Source organism: Diachasmimorpha longicaudata, chromosome 13 (genome assembly GCF_034640455.1).
Source record: "Diachasmimorpha longicaudata isolate KC_UGA_2023 chromosome 13, iyDiaLong2, whole genome shotgun sequence".
In the NCBI taxonomy this organism is placed as follows: domain Eukaryota; kingdom Metazoa; phylum Arthropoda; class Insecta; order Hymenoptera; family Braconidae; genus Diachasmimorpha; species Diachasmimorpha longicaudata.
This window is the reverse complement of record NC_087237.1, coordinates 2,873,886-2,891,210: the sequence shown is the minus strand read 5'-3', so window position 1 is coordinate 2,891,210 and position 17,325 is coordinate 2,873,886. Positions and strand designations below refer to the sequence as shown.

Sequence of the window (17,325 nt, the reverse complement as noted above, 5' to 3'; positions counted from 1 at the left end):
AAGATTAAAAATTCCCATTCGGCGATCGCTTCCGTTACCCCTTAAATAGTTAACTCAGTCCCTTTGCATTGAGTTTATTGCAGACCGTATGGCCGGGGAGAGGGGGCAGAACGGATGTTCTATGAATACCTACCAAGGATAAAACCCTGCCTCTTTCTTCGTTCGATTTTCTATGGGAGGCTTTACCACCCGGAATTATCATGACTAGAAATTAAACTAAAAGTATCAGGTCCTACTATATAAAGAAATTAAAAAACAAAAAAAATTATCTTGAAATAATTGCGAATGTGATCAATCCATTGCAAATTCGCCAGACTAAAACGCTGAATTTTCAGACACTAATTTACTTATTCCTCTGAACAAATTCTCGACACTCCGTTCACCCACATTAAATTTCCCCTGATATTTTATACCTGGGAGGGTCCAACCCATTTTCGTATTAATTTACAAACTCTGCATATAAAATGTACGCGCTGTCCTAATCCTCCGGAACTTCGGGAATCGTGGTTGCGTAATTAGCAAGCCCTGCACAATTTCACTCTATGTTATATTCACAACTTCCCATTCGCGGGGAATTCCTAAGCATTCACGTCCTAAAATTTCTCACAGATTCCAGAAATTTTACCTCATCTATAGTAATAAAAATTTTTGCAACTGTACGATTATTTTTTCCAATACACGTACTATAATTTCCACATAAAATTTCTCCCCAAGAAACCTCGTAAAATCTATCCGCAACGTTTGGAAATTTTTATCTGAATCGCCTGTGAAAAAATCCGATTCCCTCCCATAAATTTCCCGAATCGATTCCGTTATCCACAACCGACTAAATTCTCCCCGAGAAAACATTGAACAACAATCTAAACTAAACCCAATTAAATTTAAAAACAATCTTGCATTCGAAATAATAAGTATTACTTCACTAACTGATTTTTCAGCCTGGCCAGTCATCCCAGATAAACAATGAAGAAACAACATTTCTGCAGTCAGAATATTCTCCAAGTGTTCATTCTGGAACGGGATTATACCTGCAGTGGAATCCAGCAAGATTTTTCGGACAAAGGGTATTCCAGGTTTTCTAGCTCAGTACGGCTGGAAGAAAGAGCTACTCTACCTTTGTATGATACATAATACCCGGGACAAAAGACGTGCCCCGAAGTGGGGGATTCACCGAATTGCGGAAATTGCCCCAATCCCTCCACCCCACGGGGACGATGTGGGACTCCTACCAGTGAAATTCCGAAGATTCTCCGGAAAATCGGAGGATGGCATCGTCGGAAAAAAAATCGCTGACCCGACACCGTCCCATGCACTGAGAGAAAAGATTATTTCCTGGAAGAATTGATATTGTAGATAGAAGAAAATATAATTAAGAAGGTACCTCTTCGTGTCAGGTATTTTCAGGTACTCCAGTTTCAGTTCCAATAATTACTGTATGTACTGAACCCCTTAATTATCACCATTAAAAACCAGCCCTCTCTTTTCCTTTTTTAACATCTCAGAATGATTTTTTATGTTCAAAAATTTGTGATTTATCGCTCCTATTGTTTTTAACATAAATAAATCGACTTGAAGATTGATGAGATACCCACAACCACAAAATGCTGTCAGACCTTGAGAATAAATCAGTTATCTGGTTCAATATTTACGTCCCTATTGTACCCAGAGCTCTACTCATTTTTCACAACATTGTTTATCACTCGTTTATAACTACAACAACGGTATATATAAATCTGCGACGAAATAAACAACTGTTGACCAGAGAAAACCATCTAATTATTATGCGGTGTATGACCTTGACGAAAAACCCTTCCTCATTTCCCATCGCTATTGAATCGTTACCAAGGTCCTTTGTTACCTTCGATTCACCTGAAAAACCATCAGAAATCGCATATTCCTGACACAAATCATGATTTCTCTCAGTCAATTCTCCTGGAAGAAAAATCCTGGCGATCGATATTGTTCTCAAGCTTCAGTCGTACTCCGGGTAATTGAGAACATCTCATTTGCATGTAAACGATACAATAACATCCCAACAGATCCTCAGACTCTATTCCAAAGACGCTAATGTTTTGACTCACCATGATTCCAGGAATCCGTTGGACGATTAAACAGAATTGTAATCCACGAGTGAAAATTGTAATCCAACACTGGGCCGATGTAAATCAACTGCCTGAATGCACTCACAGTCACAACACAGCATCAGATACACATCCAGATGAACTTTTGCACTGACGACGCCGATTCACAATGGAGGGCACAATTTTTGGGTAAATCTGTGCGTTGGGGAACACCAGTCAGCGACTGTTCATAATATTTTGGAATACCCAGGTGTTGGGGGGATATGAATGTCTCTTGCCGCGGCCGGAGTGTACTTAGCCGGGCCGACAGAACAGCACCAGAGCAGCGCAACAAGTGATCCGTAGGAGACGCGAGACACCGGAATCCGTAATAGTTCAGAGTTCAGTCACGCTTCTTGGGAGATGATGGCGCTAGCGGGTGTGTCATGCGTCTTTTCGTTGAATTTGTGAGGCAGCAAGCAACTCTCGATGGTGACAGTGAGGACATTGTTCTGATCGGTGGACAGGAGGTGGAGGAGTATTGGAAACTGGGGCATTTCAACGTAAGTCACTTTTTTGTTTTCAGCGATGAAGAGAGGCATTCACTTCCTGCAAATGGAAAGAATTGGAGGAATATTTGTTTTGATGAAAGTGATTGAATAGGTGGAATGCATTTTTTATTCAATGAATATTTTTAATTAATTATCGGGATTTTCGATAATTGAGACGGCCAGATGGAAATAAAACTGATGGATAATTTTTATAATTTTTTATAGAAACTTTTTTTATTGTAACGATTGCACATACACATATCAATCGACGTCAGAATATAATAGATATTGCTGGTCTGAGAATGTCTGCTCCAATATTTCTCCTCCATCACTTGGCCAATACCGATGGGTTAACGACACCAGTAACAGAGTATTTATCCGATTTCCCGGAAATGGCGAGGAACTGCTCCGCGATCTCAGCTGCGACTCGTTGCTGTGCCTCGGCAGTGCTGGCACCCAGGTGAGGAGTTGCGATGACATTAGGGTGGCGAATAAGCTCTAGGGTCACCGGGTTTTTCGGTGGCTCCTCGCTGAAGACGTCCAGAGCAGCCCCTGCACACTGGCCGGACTTCAAGGCCTCCAGGAGCTCCGCCTCGTTGATAATTCCACCTCGAGCTACATTTATCACGCGCACTCCCTTCTTGCATTTGGAGAGACTCGCAGTTCCGATCAAATCTGCGATACATAATATAATTAATTTGTTTTTCGAAAAAAAGGGCATTTGGGAGCTTCGTAATTAGATTGGGACGGTAATTTATTTAAAAATGGGGACTTGTTTGCCCCTAGAATATTAATGGGTCCCAAAAGTTTTGACTCACTCTTAGTCTGCGGAATGAGGGGTGTGTGGACAGTTATGTAATCAGCGACCGGCCAAATCTCGTCGAGACTGAGCTTCGTAGCCCCAGCACTTGCAGCATCCTCAGCACTGACTATTGGATCAAAGCACACGATCTTCATCCCAAAGGACTGCATTCGGAGGCCGACCTCTCGTCCCACGCGACCGAAGCCCAGGACTGCCAAGGTTTTTCCGTATAATTCGAAACCAGAGTACAACTTCCTGTCCCATCTGCCTTCCTTCATGGATTGAGCTGCCTGGGCCACATTCCTCGCGAGGGAGGAAATCAGGGTGCATGTTAGCTCACAGGCACTGATGCTATTACCACCTGGAGTACTGTAAGAAGACAAAAAGATTAAAAATACGATTGTTTTACATTTTAAAAAATTGCAATTGCAAAGATATAATTTGAATAACTGTTTTAGATACCGTAAATATTTTTTAATACAAACTTTAGGACGACGATTCCCTTCTTCGTCGCAGCGTCAACATTAATGTTATCAACTCCTGTCCCAGCGCGCCCTATAACACGAAGGTTTGTCCCCGCTGCAATCACCTCCTCTGTGACCTTCGTCTCGGACCTCACGATCAACCCGTCGTAGTTCTGAATAAAGAAATACATACGTTCTATTAATTTAATTTAGTTATTAATTAAATTTTAGGAAATGAAAGGGTCGTTTTCACGTGATAGGATTATAAATACCTTGATCTCCTGGAGCAGTTCATCCTTCGGCAATTTGTACTTTGTCGTGACTGCGATGCCATGACTCTTCAATAGATCGATGCACGATCCATCAACGGGATCGCTGATGAGTACGTTCTCCAATTTTATCGACATGTCTTGACTAAAAAAATATAATTGTCAGAGTAAATTTTTTTTTTAACCGGCGAAATTATTAAATTACTTTTAAATTACTTATTAGTGATATCTCACGATGCTCCGACAGAAATTAAAATTAAACAGATGATTTAAAGATACGTGATGGTTTCAATCGGAGAGGCGCTCCAGTATCCGCCAGACAACCACTACCTGTCTCGTCCTTGAAACTGAGATAACTCTATTTGCTCAGCTTATTTACCAAGTCCCACAGAACCGAATACTTCACGAGAGATCAACGACATTAAATTAACGAGTGACCCCCCCAAACAAGATCTGTCAACAAAAATGACGCAAAGGAAATCGAGACAAATTAAATACAATGACGTCGAATAAAAAAAAACAGCGATTTTTGTCACGTCCAGCAATCGCCTAATGCGCGTCCAATTTCAAATTCCGCGATTTCACCATTTCTGGGGGAGGAGAGGGGGGTAAACTCGTTGGTTTCACAATTCTAAATGAAATTAATATAACGTATAAATTATGAATACGATCCTTACCGCTGCAGATGTGATATCACTGGACAGGAGAACCCAGGACAACGACCTTTCAACGAGTGACCGGTTTTTCATTCGTTTGACTTCGCGTGATGATGGCGCTGCGCGTCGCTCTCAAACGTAATTGACTTTTAAATTGACTGAATTGAAAGCTCGTGTGTTTCAATTAAAATCTTCACACTTTCAGCTAATTAACAGACGTAGTTTGAAAATTAATAGAATGAGAATTTCCGCCCTCGGTTCGTGGGTCTAAAAAAATCGAGGAGTTGTAATTTTGAATATTTCACGTCGCAATGAAAGTCAAAAATCAAAAGGGGAAAAAAATCGATATTCACATGACGCCAGGTCGATAATCCGGGAAAGATTATGTTAGTTCCTTACGAAGACATCCGGATGATAAAACATTTAAAAACTGAACGTAAAAATTCAAATTCAAATGACCGCTATTGGTTGCGGCGGCGCCACTTGTCAGCCGCGAGAAAAACATTTCTCCAAAGAATGCTCTTACCATCAGTCGCTCTGGTCCTCATCAGCTGTACACAGCGGCGCCCAAAAAAATCATCAAGGATGTCAGTGCATGAAAAACTAATTGCAGCGACAATTATCGCGATTATCGCTATCAATAATGTGAAATCGGAGTGTGTAGAATCAAAGCCATGCCTCTGTGTTCGTGCTGATGGTATGGGCCTGAGTCTAGCTGCCTTGGCTGCCATCGGGTCTGTATCGATACGCAATAACCTTCGATTACAATTTTATTTTTCACTCTTTATGTACTATATATGTTTGTCTGCATTTAAAGGCCTTTGAAAAATGACAATGGTAGTGTAGGCTTTCAACCATGTAAAAATATGAATTTTACGTTTCCACACTCTGTTGCTCCCCAGCCACCGGATCCAGCATATGATTGTCATAACACTTCAGTGAGTATAATTTGTTTATTTTGCTTCTTTCATCATTGGATGATTTTATCAATTAACAAAAGCGCTCATCGTTAATCTTTACTCATTGCGAAATAATTGTTTTGTCTCTTTTCTACAAAAAATCTGATTTATGTTTCCAACATTATTATAGAGCATTTTTTTATCATACTGTTTGCTAAATATTTAGTGTAGAAATGCGTAGGATTTATCGCAAAATTTGCAAGTCATAGAATTAGGTATCAAATAATATCCTGATTTCAGCTATGCTGGCTGAATAACGAAAACAAATCTGTGAATTTGGGATCTTTGGAAGAAACCCACTGGCATTGGACGGAGAAAAATCCTGAACTGGTCATCTCACATGGGTCTTATGAATCTCATATCGAACTGATCTGTGCCAATCGGGGAAACAGCCCAATTCTCACTGGGCCCAGTGCAACGAAGACTTTATTAGTAGGTTAATCATTTCTAACATTTTGTTTATACCATCCAATTAAATGACGAATAATAATATTAATTAATAAGAATAATTTATTTCAGAAATTTCAATTGTCCTCTGATAAACTCTGCATCACCGACATGCGACCCAAGAGCCTCTCCACAGGCTCAGTCCTCGTGATTTTGTTCTTTGTCTTCGCCGGGGTGTATTTTATCGGTGGAGCACTTATTCTGATTTATTGTCGAGGGGCGGTAGGAAGAGAAATAATTCCTAATTATGATTTTTGGGCGGATCTCCCCGCACTCGTTAGGGTACAGTGAAATAATTTATTTATACGTTCTATGTTCAAATTGTTTTACCATTTGTTAACAATTATTTTCTCACAGGATGGAGTGACGTTTACCCTCAGTGGATGTTCAGCCGTGAGTTACGAGAGGATATGAAAAATCTAGCCCTAACTATTATTCATTGTTATAACAAACTTCGGTGAGTACTATCGAACAAGCCTAGTCGAAGCCTGAACTCGAATATGTCGAGTATTTCGTGCTTAAAGCGTAAATACACAAAGCCTTCCAAGTATTGATATATTTTTTCACATTCGTAAGTAAGGCTCTCTAGATTTTTATAAACTGAACACAGTTGTTAATTACAAAAAGTCAATGTTTAGTTCATACGCGTCATTTCTAAGATTTCTATTAACATAAGGGAGTTTGTAGAACTGCGATAAAATTGCAATAAATTCAATTTCCAAATTTACACATTGTTTATATTCATCTATTATACAAAATGTTGGTACACAATCACCTGAACAATATAAGAAATAACATAAACTTACAGAAAAAAATTCGCACGAAAATGAGAATAAAGTATAAAAATCTATTATTATTCAATAGTTGTTGTTTACCATTATTATTTCGCGTCTGCAATATTTTGTCCCTGAGAATAATATTTTTAGATAGCAGCAGTTCGCGAAGCTCGCAGTTGAGTAAAATAAATAATGATACCTTTGCGAACTGATGGATAAGGGTCGATTATCGATTGTAAAAATACTGAAACTTGTCGAACAATCTTTTAAATAATTATTTCACTGGTGCTCCGAGACCAGTGAGGCTGTTCACTCATTTAATAAACCTCGATTCCTTCAATTGGAATTGTAACGTCCTGATTCGTCTCAATGGCGAGCCAGGCGCCATTAGCATAAAGACTATTGATGGTGATACCTTTCGAGGAGAAGGCATTGACAATGGTGGCGAGATCCTGTGGTCCATTTGCATGATACAGTGAGATGAAGTCTCTTAGGACAATTCCATTATTGAAAATCGCGTCGTCGATGGAAAGTAGGAGAGCTTCATTGTTACGTACAGTTCCTGGGAATGAGAATAATATATTTTTTATAAAGGGAGGTGGAAATACTCTGGATTGAACAAGCATTATTCTTATTCTTATTATTATTATTATTCCCTGTAAAATAAATGGAAAAATAGCGAAATGACCCGGTAACTTACCCTTGAGCGAGTGCTCTCCAATTTTAATAGCAACCATATCAGTCTCTCCCTCGAGATGAGCCTCTTTCAGGTCAATTCCAATATCCTTGGCAAGTGTGGGTGCATTGATAAGATTCAAGCCGTTCTTTGTTTGTCCACTGAGCACCCCCACGAGCACAGCAGTGTGAATAAACTTCTTGCTGAGCATTCCAGCGCCAACTGTTAGACATTCAATTTGCGATTTAACATTTTTCGCGAAGAATCTCGCTGCCAATTGTCCGAGCCTCTTAGACAGGTCGATCCAGGCACCGTTGTCGCCCGACATTGCTGCCGAGAGCATCGGCGCATTGACAATACCGGTGACAGTGTATTTGTCGGTGATACCGGATATTGCTAGGAATTGTTCAGCTATTTCAACGGCCACACGCTGCTGGGCTTCCGCTGTACTAGCACCGAGGTGGGGTGTTGCGATAACTTTCGGGTGTTGAATGAGCTCGAGGGTGGTGGGATTTTTCGGTGGTTCCTCTGCAAATACATCGAGACCAGCACCACCACATTGGCCCGATCTCAGGGCCTCGAGGAGCGCTGACTCGTCTACGATTCCTCCTCTCGCGACGTTTATTATCCGGACGCCCTTCTTGCATTTACCGAGGCTCGTTGCGTTTATCAAGTCTTAGGGGAGAGAAAATAAATTCAGACTTCATTGCCGGTGAAATGGTTTTCTTGGTTTTAAGGGATGAATTGTTTCATTAGTAGATTAATGAATGGGCAAATCGAGATAAATCAATTTGACTAGTGACCATCAAAAAAATTAGTGGAACAGCTGGAAAATCTGAACAAATAAACCTAAAAATGCTGGACTTACTTTTGGTCTGAGGAATGAGTGGCGTGTGCACAGTAATGTAGTCAGCAATCGGCCAAATTTCCTCCAAAGTGAGTTTAGTAGCTCCAAGACTGCTTGCTACGTCGGAACTCAGCATGGGATCGAAGCATACGATTTTCATTCCAAACGACTGCATTCTCAGTGCAACCTCTCGGCCAATTCTGCCAAATCCAAGGACTGCCAGTGTCTTACCGGACAGCTCAAAGCCGGAATATAATTTGCGGTCCCATCTGCCTTCCTTCATCGATTGAGCTGCTTGGGCGACATTCCTCGCAAGAGCTGAGATCAGCGCACACGTCAATTCACAGGCGCTTATGCTGTTGCCTCCTGGTGTACTGCGACAAACAATTATCATTACAATGACTTTTTCCATTATCTCTACCTTAGAAATCCTCATAAAGCCCTCGAAGTTATTCTCGCCCAATAACTATTAATTAATTCAATGAAAAAACTGCAAATAATCAGAAATTAAAGTCCCTCCGTTAACGGGCTCTCTGGAGCGGTTTTCTTTTTAGAAGAAAAATTAATTTTCTAGGAAAGGCAGCCCGAAATTACAGCTTCAATTAATAGGGATGAAAGACATACTTGAGAACAACAATTCCCTTTCTTGTGGCCGCCAGAAGGTCAATATTGTCCACTCCAGTTCCGGCGCGTCCAACAACTCGAAGATTCGAAGCTGCCGCAAGAATTTCACCGGTAACTTTGGTCTCTGAGCGAACAATTAAGCCATCGTATTTCTGAAACAATGGATCGAGGGTGTCGCAATTATTATGGAATATGATTTGTTATTCAACGAGTTTCAAACTAACACGATGCTGACCCTATCTATTAGTTTGAGAGCGTCAAGTCAATTTTCGTTGCTATTCAGAGGGGAAATATTTCGCCGCACTATTACCCGTCAATCAGCTCAACCTCAAATTGAATTATTTAACCAATGTAAACCACCATTTCATTACTCGCAATCGAATCAATTATTATATTATTACTGTTATATTTATTTGGTATTCACCTCTGATAACTCTCGGAAGTAATTCAATTATTAATTAAAATAACATTTTAAATGAGTTCATGTTTGTTACCTGAATTTCATAGATCAATTCGTCTTTTGATAATTTATGTTTTGTTGTCACTGGAACTCCATAACTCGTCAAGAGTTCTGCACAGGACTCGTCCACCGGATCACTGATGAGAACGCTCCTCAGGTTGATTGACATTGTCTATGTAAAATGGATAAACTGATAGAATTTATCGAGAGTAACTTCGAATGCTGAATCAGGTATCTGTGTTGACCAATAGTCAATCTGGATCGTGGGGGAAATTGTGATAAGGTATCTCCAAAATTCTTGAGATATTCCGAAGGGTGGATAAGAAAGCAAGAGATTACCAGTGACATGATTTATTGTTATTTATTTAATAGGAGGAGAATAACAAAGAAGGCAAATGAAACGTAAATTTATAAATATAATTATTAAGAGACAAATTGGGAAATTTAATTGAAATGAAATTATTCTGAAATTGACACGAACGACAGAATATTTCCCTTAATAAATCCAATAATCTGTAATGAAAATTGACTCACTTGTGATGAATTTGCGAAATTCCCCTGAATTAACTCTCGTTCAATTAATTTGTCCGAGCGAAATATCGATAATTAGTCGATTTGCTCTGATGAAGCTCAAAGAGATGCTTTAACGTAACTGATCATCAATTCCCATGCGCCAATTTTTATATGAATCTCTCAGCACCATCCCCCCTACGGTGACACAGTAACGATTTATATTTCGTGCTTCAGCATCTCCGTCACTCGTTACGATATTTTGCACGTTTTATATTTCCCAAGTATTACGACAATGGCAAACAACTTCTCAACCCCTCACTGACAATCCTCAGACGTATTTACTTATTTTTCACTATTGACGCATTCGCCGTTTCCGATTAATAACTGATTTATTTATTAATCGACGAATTTCTAATTTTTGGGTTGGACGAATCGTTGACCCAAAACGTGTTTTTGGGTTTTTTTGGGTCAACGATTCGTCTGACCGAAAAATTAGAAATTCGTTTGACGATTCGTCTGGCTTTTGTACATAAAAAATGAAATTCATCAAAGCCTTATTTGGATTAATATGTGCGACAGCGTGTGAAATAATTTATGCAAAAAATTACATGAGGCGAAAATTAATAAAATAACTAGTATAAAGACGCCCGAATTTATTCAATTATTCGTGTCTACAAAAAAATATGTTCCACGTGTCAGATTATCAGTGATGCGATAGCTGCTGATTAAAAATTCACGTTATTCCGTTAATATCGTGATTCTCCCGAGAGATAATATCGGGAAAACTCGTTCAGCATTTCCCCAATCGAGTGAATTTGACACGAGGCCGCATTAATCCACCGGACCAGCAAGAAAAAAATGTTATGTATTTAACATCTAACGATCTTACTCGGTACAAATATTTTCAGCACTAGGGGTCATCTAAGTGCCTCCCGCAAATGATGTAATTTCAGCTGGATGTCTGACCATCTAATAATACATGAAACAAACTCATGCAGATAGCAGTCATTGTTTCCTTGTTTTCCCCACTGACTATCGGACTATGTCTCTATCGAGTGATTTCACCTCGCTTTGAAAAGAAACGTACGATAAGAAAATTGCCACACATGGACTGCCCCTTTTTACTTCGATACTCCCAGAGCTCGGAGTTTGATTTTTTTCCTTGTTTTATTTATTGCCAACATCGTTTGATTTCGATGACTCGTAATCTGCCCCCTGCAGAGCGCAATTATCTTATCAGTAGTGGAAAATAACTTTATTATTTATGGGTATTTTCATGTGATTGACTATATTCGAGAAAAACACTTTGCAAATCCACGTCATAAATAATTAAATATTCACAAAGAATTTGTTGCGTTGAAAAATTATGATTAATTCACAAGATGTAAACGTCCACACGTTTAAATATCCCCCGATAAAATTCACCGATAAATCACATCCTATTAATCAATTGAATTGTTAACACAAGCACGCAACATTACCCTGAACCTCCCCTTGAGGCCAATAATTGAGGTAATCAATCTCGCATTATCAGGGCCACGGGCGAGGCGCATCAAGTCAACCCATCATCCCACACTTTTACCTGTCCAACTTGATAAGAAGTTTCGGTCGAGGTGAATTCTGCTATCACGAAACCAATGAAAATTCAAGTTGTTATGATTACTTATCGTCCCGAGACTTCATTCAGAGAATCATAATTTCCTCATACCCACAAAAATCTCGACTACATGACTACGTCTGTCGCAGTTTCCACGAATTTTCCTTCTCCCCAATACTGGGTCAGATTAAAGGTCAATTAACTAGTTTATCATCCAGTTAAGACCAGATTAATGAGCTCGAAACAGTTTCTCCCACTCGGTAATTGCTGAATGCATAGTACATTGGTTATATCTACTTCGGGATATAACCATCACTTTGATATATGGGATTATTCCTTTGTTCTTCACCATTGTCTCAAGTTTTTGGGTCACTGTGCGGATCGATGAGTCTTTTCTAACACATTTTCACTCATAGTTATTTCCTCCTTTGCTTTTTTCACGAATACCGCTGTCTACAATGCAGACACCCACTGCACGGAATCCCGATGAAACAATAAAATGTACCGCCCAGGGTTGATGTCATACAACACTCCTGATTTTTTCGTTATTGTTCTTGTTATTTTAAAAAAATTCCACTGTTGGGATCGTTTTTTCCACTGACCAAGACAAGAAATTTTCCTTGTCTTGTACGTATTCCTGCATTTATTTATTGATTTTTAATCAATTTATAGGTTCGTAATGCCTGAGCAATAATAATTGATGAAAGCATTATTTTGTTGCATTAAGCAACTCCGGTACCACATGGCATCACTTACAGAGATAATCGACTCGAATTTTTAGATTTTATTTTCATTCTTATCGTCGTGGGGTCCCAGTTCACCAGCTCCTAACCAGTTTGTGCTGGCACTTTCCTCCGATACATTTCAGATCTCCTACTTCCCCATTACGGACCGGTTTGTGGGCGATAGCCTCTGCATATTGTTTACGAAACTGCTTTGCACTGATTGCACCAATAATACCCGATTACTCTTGTCGTTTCCTCTTCATCGTGGGATGTGAGAATTTGCGAGGCGATTCCCGGCGGAACAAAATTTTTTTCTGTCGAAGATCTGGCAGGAATCATCAGAGACATCATCAAACGCTTTTGAGACGATCCTCCGGGTGATCCAGACAGAAAAATTCTTCGTGAAACACCATTCACCCTTCGTCTTCCTACAGGGAAAGAAATTTTAGGAAGAATTAGACCGATGGGAGACGAAACGAGGGATGAGGGTTGGTTTTATCAGAAAAATTTGATTGGGGGACCACCAAAGTCTAATTTTCCCAACAAAACTTCCCCTAAAAAGTGGTTGATTGTCATTTCGTCCCACGTTTCGCTCTCTGGAGGGCTCATTTCTCCCCGAAATTTCTTTTCGTGTATCATCGAAGCGATCCTGCGGTTGAAATTCAATTTTTCATCTCCCAACGACGTTTGGTCCTCCAATTGTCGTCCAATATAAAACCACCGAATTCAATTATTCCAGGTACAACGTCACTGCCAACAATGCACCATTTTGATAAGCACGTGACCTTTAAATTTGTATGCAATATCGTTAGACTTTAATAGTATTATCAATTCGCTCTTTTTTCCCTTTTGCGGAGGAAAAAAATTGATTGTGCGTCTGTCAAAGGGGTACTCCCTTTATGCATATATATATATATTTTTTTTTACAATATCTGCGTTGGATATTGCTGCACACGTCCCACCTCTATTTGAGTTGGAAATTTCCACGTGCTTTGTTTTTTTTCTCCCTTTTTTTCCCCGTGGAAAATTTATTCACCACACAGCACCGGGAAAACATACAACTTTGGAGGTTTAGAGGTAATTCCAGAGACAAAATGCCGAGTCGTGAAACCGAATCCCCTATGTTAATTAAACATGTTCGATGGCATTAGTGCCCTCTCTCTATGTCACCTCCGGGAATCTCCTCTGTCGAGAAAGTTTGGCACGTTTCTGAGTGCATAATCATTGCCAAAGGGAATTTACACTCCTGCACTCGACCCTTTTGCCATTAATTCTGGATTTGTCTCATTTATCGCACGCTCTGATTTCCCTCCCAAAGACATTTTTGTTTTCATTCACTCGTGAAAATAAAATATTCCATGAGGGATTATTCACTAACAGGGGGGGAGGTTTGCTCCGGCGAAACAGTGCATGCTTCACGTGAGAATATTTCATGAAGGGAAATAGCTTTGCTTGAGGAAAATTAACCGAGTTAGTAGGAAGGAATTCAACGTCCTCTTCATGAAATCATTTTCACAAAAAAAAATATTTGTTTGCGACCGAGAGAAATTATTAAATTAATTCTCCTCAGCAACGGATTATCCAAAATTTATTTATATTTTTTAATGCCCTGACTAACTCCCTTGAATTTTCAATGGATGATAAATTCCATAAATAATTATTCGATTTTAAACTTAATTCAAATTCACAAAGCTCAGTGTTGAAGTCCAACTGTCGCTTAATTTCCCAAAAAATTAAAAAATCGCTTTTTCATATGGGAAACTCTTTTTCCCCACAAGTAAATTGGATACAGCACGACAAAAGATCGCCTCGGGTCACATAATTTTTCGGCGACCAATTTTTTCTCCCGGGACGGGGGGGGGTTACGGAGGTTATAGCTACTTTGTTTCTCGTTCATGACAAAGAATGTAAATTTCATTTTTTATGCATGTATTTCCCGTTCAACGTCGAAAATTTATGTATGGAGATCCTTCCTGGCATTCTCCGAACTCGCAAAAATATCAAATATACATCTCAAAGGTTCTGGGCGCGGAAGTTATCCGGAAAATCCGGGGTAATGTTGGAATACTGTATTTGTGAATTCTCCCGGAGTTTTCCGTATGTTTTCCAACCGGCAGAAATTCAACAATTAGATAACTGTCTCGTAAGGGGCTTATGGACATCACCTGAGCTTTCAAGAGCGGTATCACAGCGCATTTCAGGTGACAATAGGCGTTTATCGCATTACACGAAAGAAAAAGCCGAATAAAAATGGTTTGACAAATTGTGCAACATTTTACTGAGCAACGGGTGCAAATAAAATTAATTAATTGGTGATTAAAAGTATTTTAATCAATTAAGTGATAGAAATTGGCCAATCATTCAAGAGGCGATGAAAGGATTCAGTCTTTTTTAATTAATATTTTTAACAAGTCTTGCATGCGATGTAAATGTAAAATTAGACGTGAAATGTCGTATACTAAGAGAAAAATTTCCAATCTCCTCGATACGCGCTACGATTATTGAATTTTACCTTTTTCGATACCTCCGGACAGCTGCCAACACCCTGCACTGTGCTGATTGGAGGAGTTGGTAGCACAACCTAAGAGAGTTAATCACCAGAGGCAGCCAACAATTTTCTTTCAGCCTTTCAGAAAAGTTGAATTTCCTTAGTTTTCAGGAAGCCAGGACTGTATTTATGATTGGTAAAAAATGGTGAACGAATGCAGCTAATGAGGCACTAAATTTCTGTTCACTTGGTTAAACTGTCTTTTTTTGTTTACCTGAATTTCCAGAGGAGAAAATATTTTAAAGTCAGTTGGACGGTTTTTACAAATAAACTGTCAACGTTTTCCCAAAATCAAAACTCATTTTTTTAATTCTTCTAAACCAAATGTTTTGTAAAAGAAAACTAGTAGATTCTGCTTGACATTCAATCTTTATTCATTTTCTCTTTTACCAAATATCTCATACATAAAAAGTTTTTTACCCCTGGAAGCTTACGAATTAATGGCTTAAGCGCTACAATCTCATGGAGGCTTGCAGACAATTAACAAACAGTTTTCACCTTAACATTTTATTAACGCTGAATTTATTCCGTAAATTTACAAGAGGATTTCCATCTCCAGGACGATTGCACTCGTGGTCCTGCCAGATACTCAATACGACGGTTATAAAATTTGACATATCTTCCGCGAGAATCAATGGCACTTTCTTTAAACATAATAGGCTCTCACATTATTCTAATTCATCAATTAATCGCTGATATTTTGGACAGATACGACACCGTGGTCGATTTTTTATTCTCAAAGAGAGTAAAATTTCTATTGAAATGTAGTTAATTTACTTTCCCCAAGAAAGTCGTTCTCAAACGAATATAAAAAATTTTCTAAAATACACGTTTACCAAACTGCAGGTTAATTTTAACAAAAAAAAAATTCTCCGTCTGGGTTTCACCTGAAATATAATTTTCTCGAGAGCCTCTTCATTATTCCCCTTTTACGGAATTCTTTTCCAACTCATAAATAAATTTCAATAGCAATTTTCCTCCGCTCATATTTCTTCGTCCAATGCAAGAAGCAAATTCCAGGGACGAAGAGAATTTCAATATTTCTCAATCAAACAGTAGTCTCTTCTCCACCATTCGCAAATGGGGTGTACAAGATTGGTTCGCGATGGATTCGCTAAAATTCACTGAAGAAGACAAAGAAAATAGGGAAGCGCTTGGAAAAACATATCGACTGTCGTTCAGATCATAGGATTTTTATCCATAACTATATGTACAAGTGGCTGAGGTTTTTATTCGATGGCTTCTCCTGTTTAAATATTCCTCGGAGGATCTTCCCTCAGCTGCGATGCCCCCTTTCCCATTCTCTTTATTCTCTCTGAGTATTGTTGAGGATGAAAATAAAAATGGACGCTCGATATCACTGGGGATTTATTCACTGCATTATCAACCACAAGAACAGTGATCTTATCGTACTTTTATTCGCGATTCAATGGTCTCCGTTATTCCCCTTCTCTTCTCGAAAATATTTTATATTCATAGATATTTTAACGGCGATATTTCTCATCTACAGTCGGAGAAATGATCCGCGAAATGATCGCTTTAAATAGCTCGTGATAAAGATTTCATTAAAACTGGGGCGGGATTACTATTTGTGTCTCAGAGTCGAGTGGTACTAGCAGTATCACTTCGTAAATTTTCACTTCTCGTTGCTCTATCTCCTAGGATACTCAGTGGTAAATCGGCTGTAACGCCGACGAATGAATTTCACGAACTCCTCACAAATGTACTCTGCCTCGTAATAGTGTGGGTTGTACAGGGACTGTCATGGGCTGAACTGAGTCTTATCACAGAGCTGTGGGGCATGTTGGCTGTGTGGCCATTCTCAAGACGAGCAACATCCCCTGGGGCATAGCCCATACCGAGGCCACGTCCTGCTCCCCGACTCCGACAGGCGAATAACTCTCTCATCGCTTTGCGAAAATTTCGCGATAGAAACGCATACAGCAGAGGATTCAGGCACGAATTCATGTATGATATGAGTTGTACTGACACTGTGAAGATTGTACTGAAGTGAGAATTTGGTTTGTAAGTCGACGCCCAGTGCAGCCACAGCATTCGAGCCTGTTGGGGTAAATTGCACACAGCGAACATCACCACCACAGCAATCAGCATTCTGAAATTAATAAAATTAAATTTTACTTTATTATATTTATTTACAGCCCCCGGGCTGGCCCCCGGGCCCCGGGGTCCCGGGTTTTATTTTTATTTATTTTTTTTACTTTATTTTTATTTATTTATTTTATTTTTTTTGTTATTTAGAAAAAACCCTTCTCATTTTTCCCTCCTCTATTATCAGTCAGCCTTCACTTTTCAACATATAAAAATTAAATATCTTATACCAATGACAATAG

The 17,325-nt window shown here is 39.2% G+C and overlaps 5 protein-coding genes across 28 annotated transcripts in view; 1 reads left to right on the top strand and 4 right to left on the bottom strand.

Moving 5' to 3' along the window:
• LOC135168377 (uncharacterized) overlaps window positions 1-2,428 on the bottom strand; it is a 78,860-nt gene extending 76,432 nt beyond the window's left edge. For 5 of the 14 annotated variants that reach the window (XM_064132474.1, XM_064132483.1, XM_064132482.1 and 2 more), the window contains exon 1: window positions 2,082-2,427. The gene's annotated coding sequence lies outside the window, so the exon portion shown is untranslated. Of the gene's footprint in view, window positions 1-2,081 lie in introns of all 14 variants that reach the window. The other 9 variants (XM_064132479.1, XM_064132484.1, XM_064132487.1 and 6 more) reach the window with 3 other exon arrangements.
• A 389-nt stretch (window positions 2,429-2,817) lies between these two features.
• On the bottom strand, window positions 2,818-4,975 carry LOC135168394 (D-3-phosphoglycerate dehydrogenase-like). Of its 2 annotated transcripts, none has more exons than XM_064132518.1 (5): window positions 4,824-4,975; window positions 4,150-4,291; window positions 3,899-4,050; window positions 3,430-3,782; window positions 2,818-3,286 (listed from the first exon to the last, which is right to left on the bottom strand). In XM_064132518.1, exons 2-5 carry the CDS (start codon window positions 4,282-4,284, stop codon window positions 2,940-2,942), a joined length of 987 nt encoding a protein of 328 aa, XP_063988588.1. In that variant the 5' UTR covers window positions 4,285-4,291; window positions 4,824-4,975; the 3' UTR covers window positions 2,818-2,939. The 2 variants fall into 2 exon arrangements, with proteins under 2 accessions (XP_063988588.1, XP_063988589.1); XM_064132519.1 differs by lacking the exon at window positions 4,824-4,975 and adding an exon at window positions 4,363-4,750.
• A 196-nt stretch (window positions 4,976-5,171) lies between these two features.
• Window positions 5,172-6,935, top strand: LOC135168395 (uncharacterized). Its single transcript, XM_064132520.1, has 5 exons — window positions 5,172-5,536; window positions 5,620-5,740; window positions 6,002-6,193; window positions 6,281-6,490; window positions 6,566-6,935. Exons 1-5 carry the CDS (start codon window positions 5,187-5,189, stop codon window positions 6,620-6,622), a joined length of 930 nt encoding a protein of 309 aa, XP_063988590.1. The 5' UTR covers window positions 5,172-5,186; the 3' UTR covers window positions 6,623-6,935.
• On the bottom strand, window positions 6,924-10,286 carry LOC135168384 (hydroxypyruvate reductase-like). Its single transcript, XM_064132505.1, has 6 exons — window positions 10,126-10,286; window positions 9,626-9,763; window positions 9,132-9,283; window positions 8,529-8,881; window positions 7,685-8,335; window positions 6,924-7,546 (listed from the first exon to the last, which is right to left on the bottom strand). The coding sequence occupies exons 2-6, from the start codon at window positions 9,758-9,760 to the stop codon at window positions 7,302-7,304; spliced, it is 1,536 nt and encodes a 511-aa protein (XP_063988575.1). The 5' UTR covers window positions 9,761-9,763; window positions 10,126-10,286; the 3' UTR covers window positions 6,924-7,301.
• Window positions 10,287-15,324: 5,038 nt separating this feature from the next.
• The window catches only part of LOC135168484 (trissin receptor-like), a 32,542-nt gene continuing 30,541 nt past the window's right edge, over window positions 15,325-17,325 (bottom strand). For all 10 annotated transcript variants that reach the window (XM_064132731.1, XM_064132724.1, XM_064132725.1 and 7 more), the window contains one exon: window positions 15,325-17,087. In XM_064132731.1, the coding sequence (XP_063988801.1) occupies window positions 16,679-17,087 (409 nt within the window). In that variant the 3' untranslated portion in view covers window positions 15,325-16,678. The remainder of the gene's footprint in view (window positions 17,088-17,325) is intronic.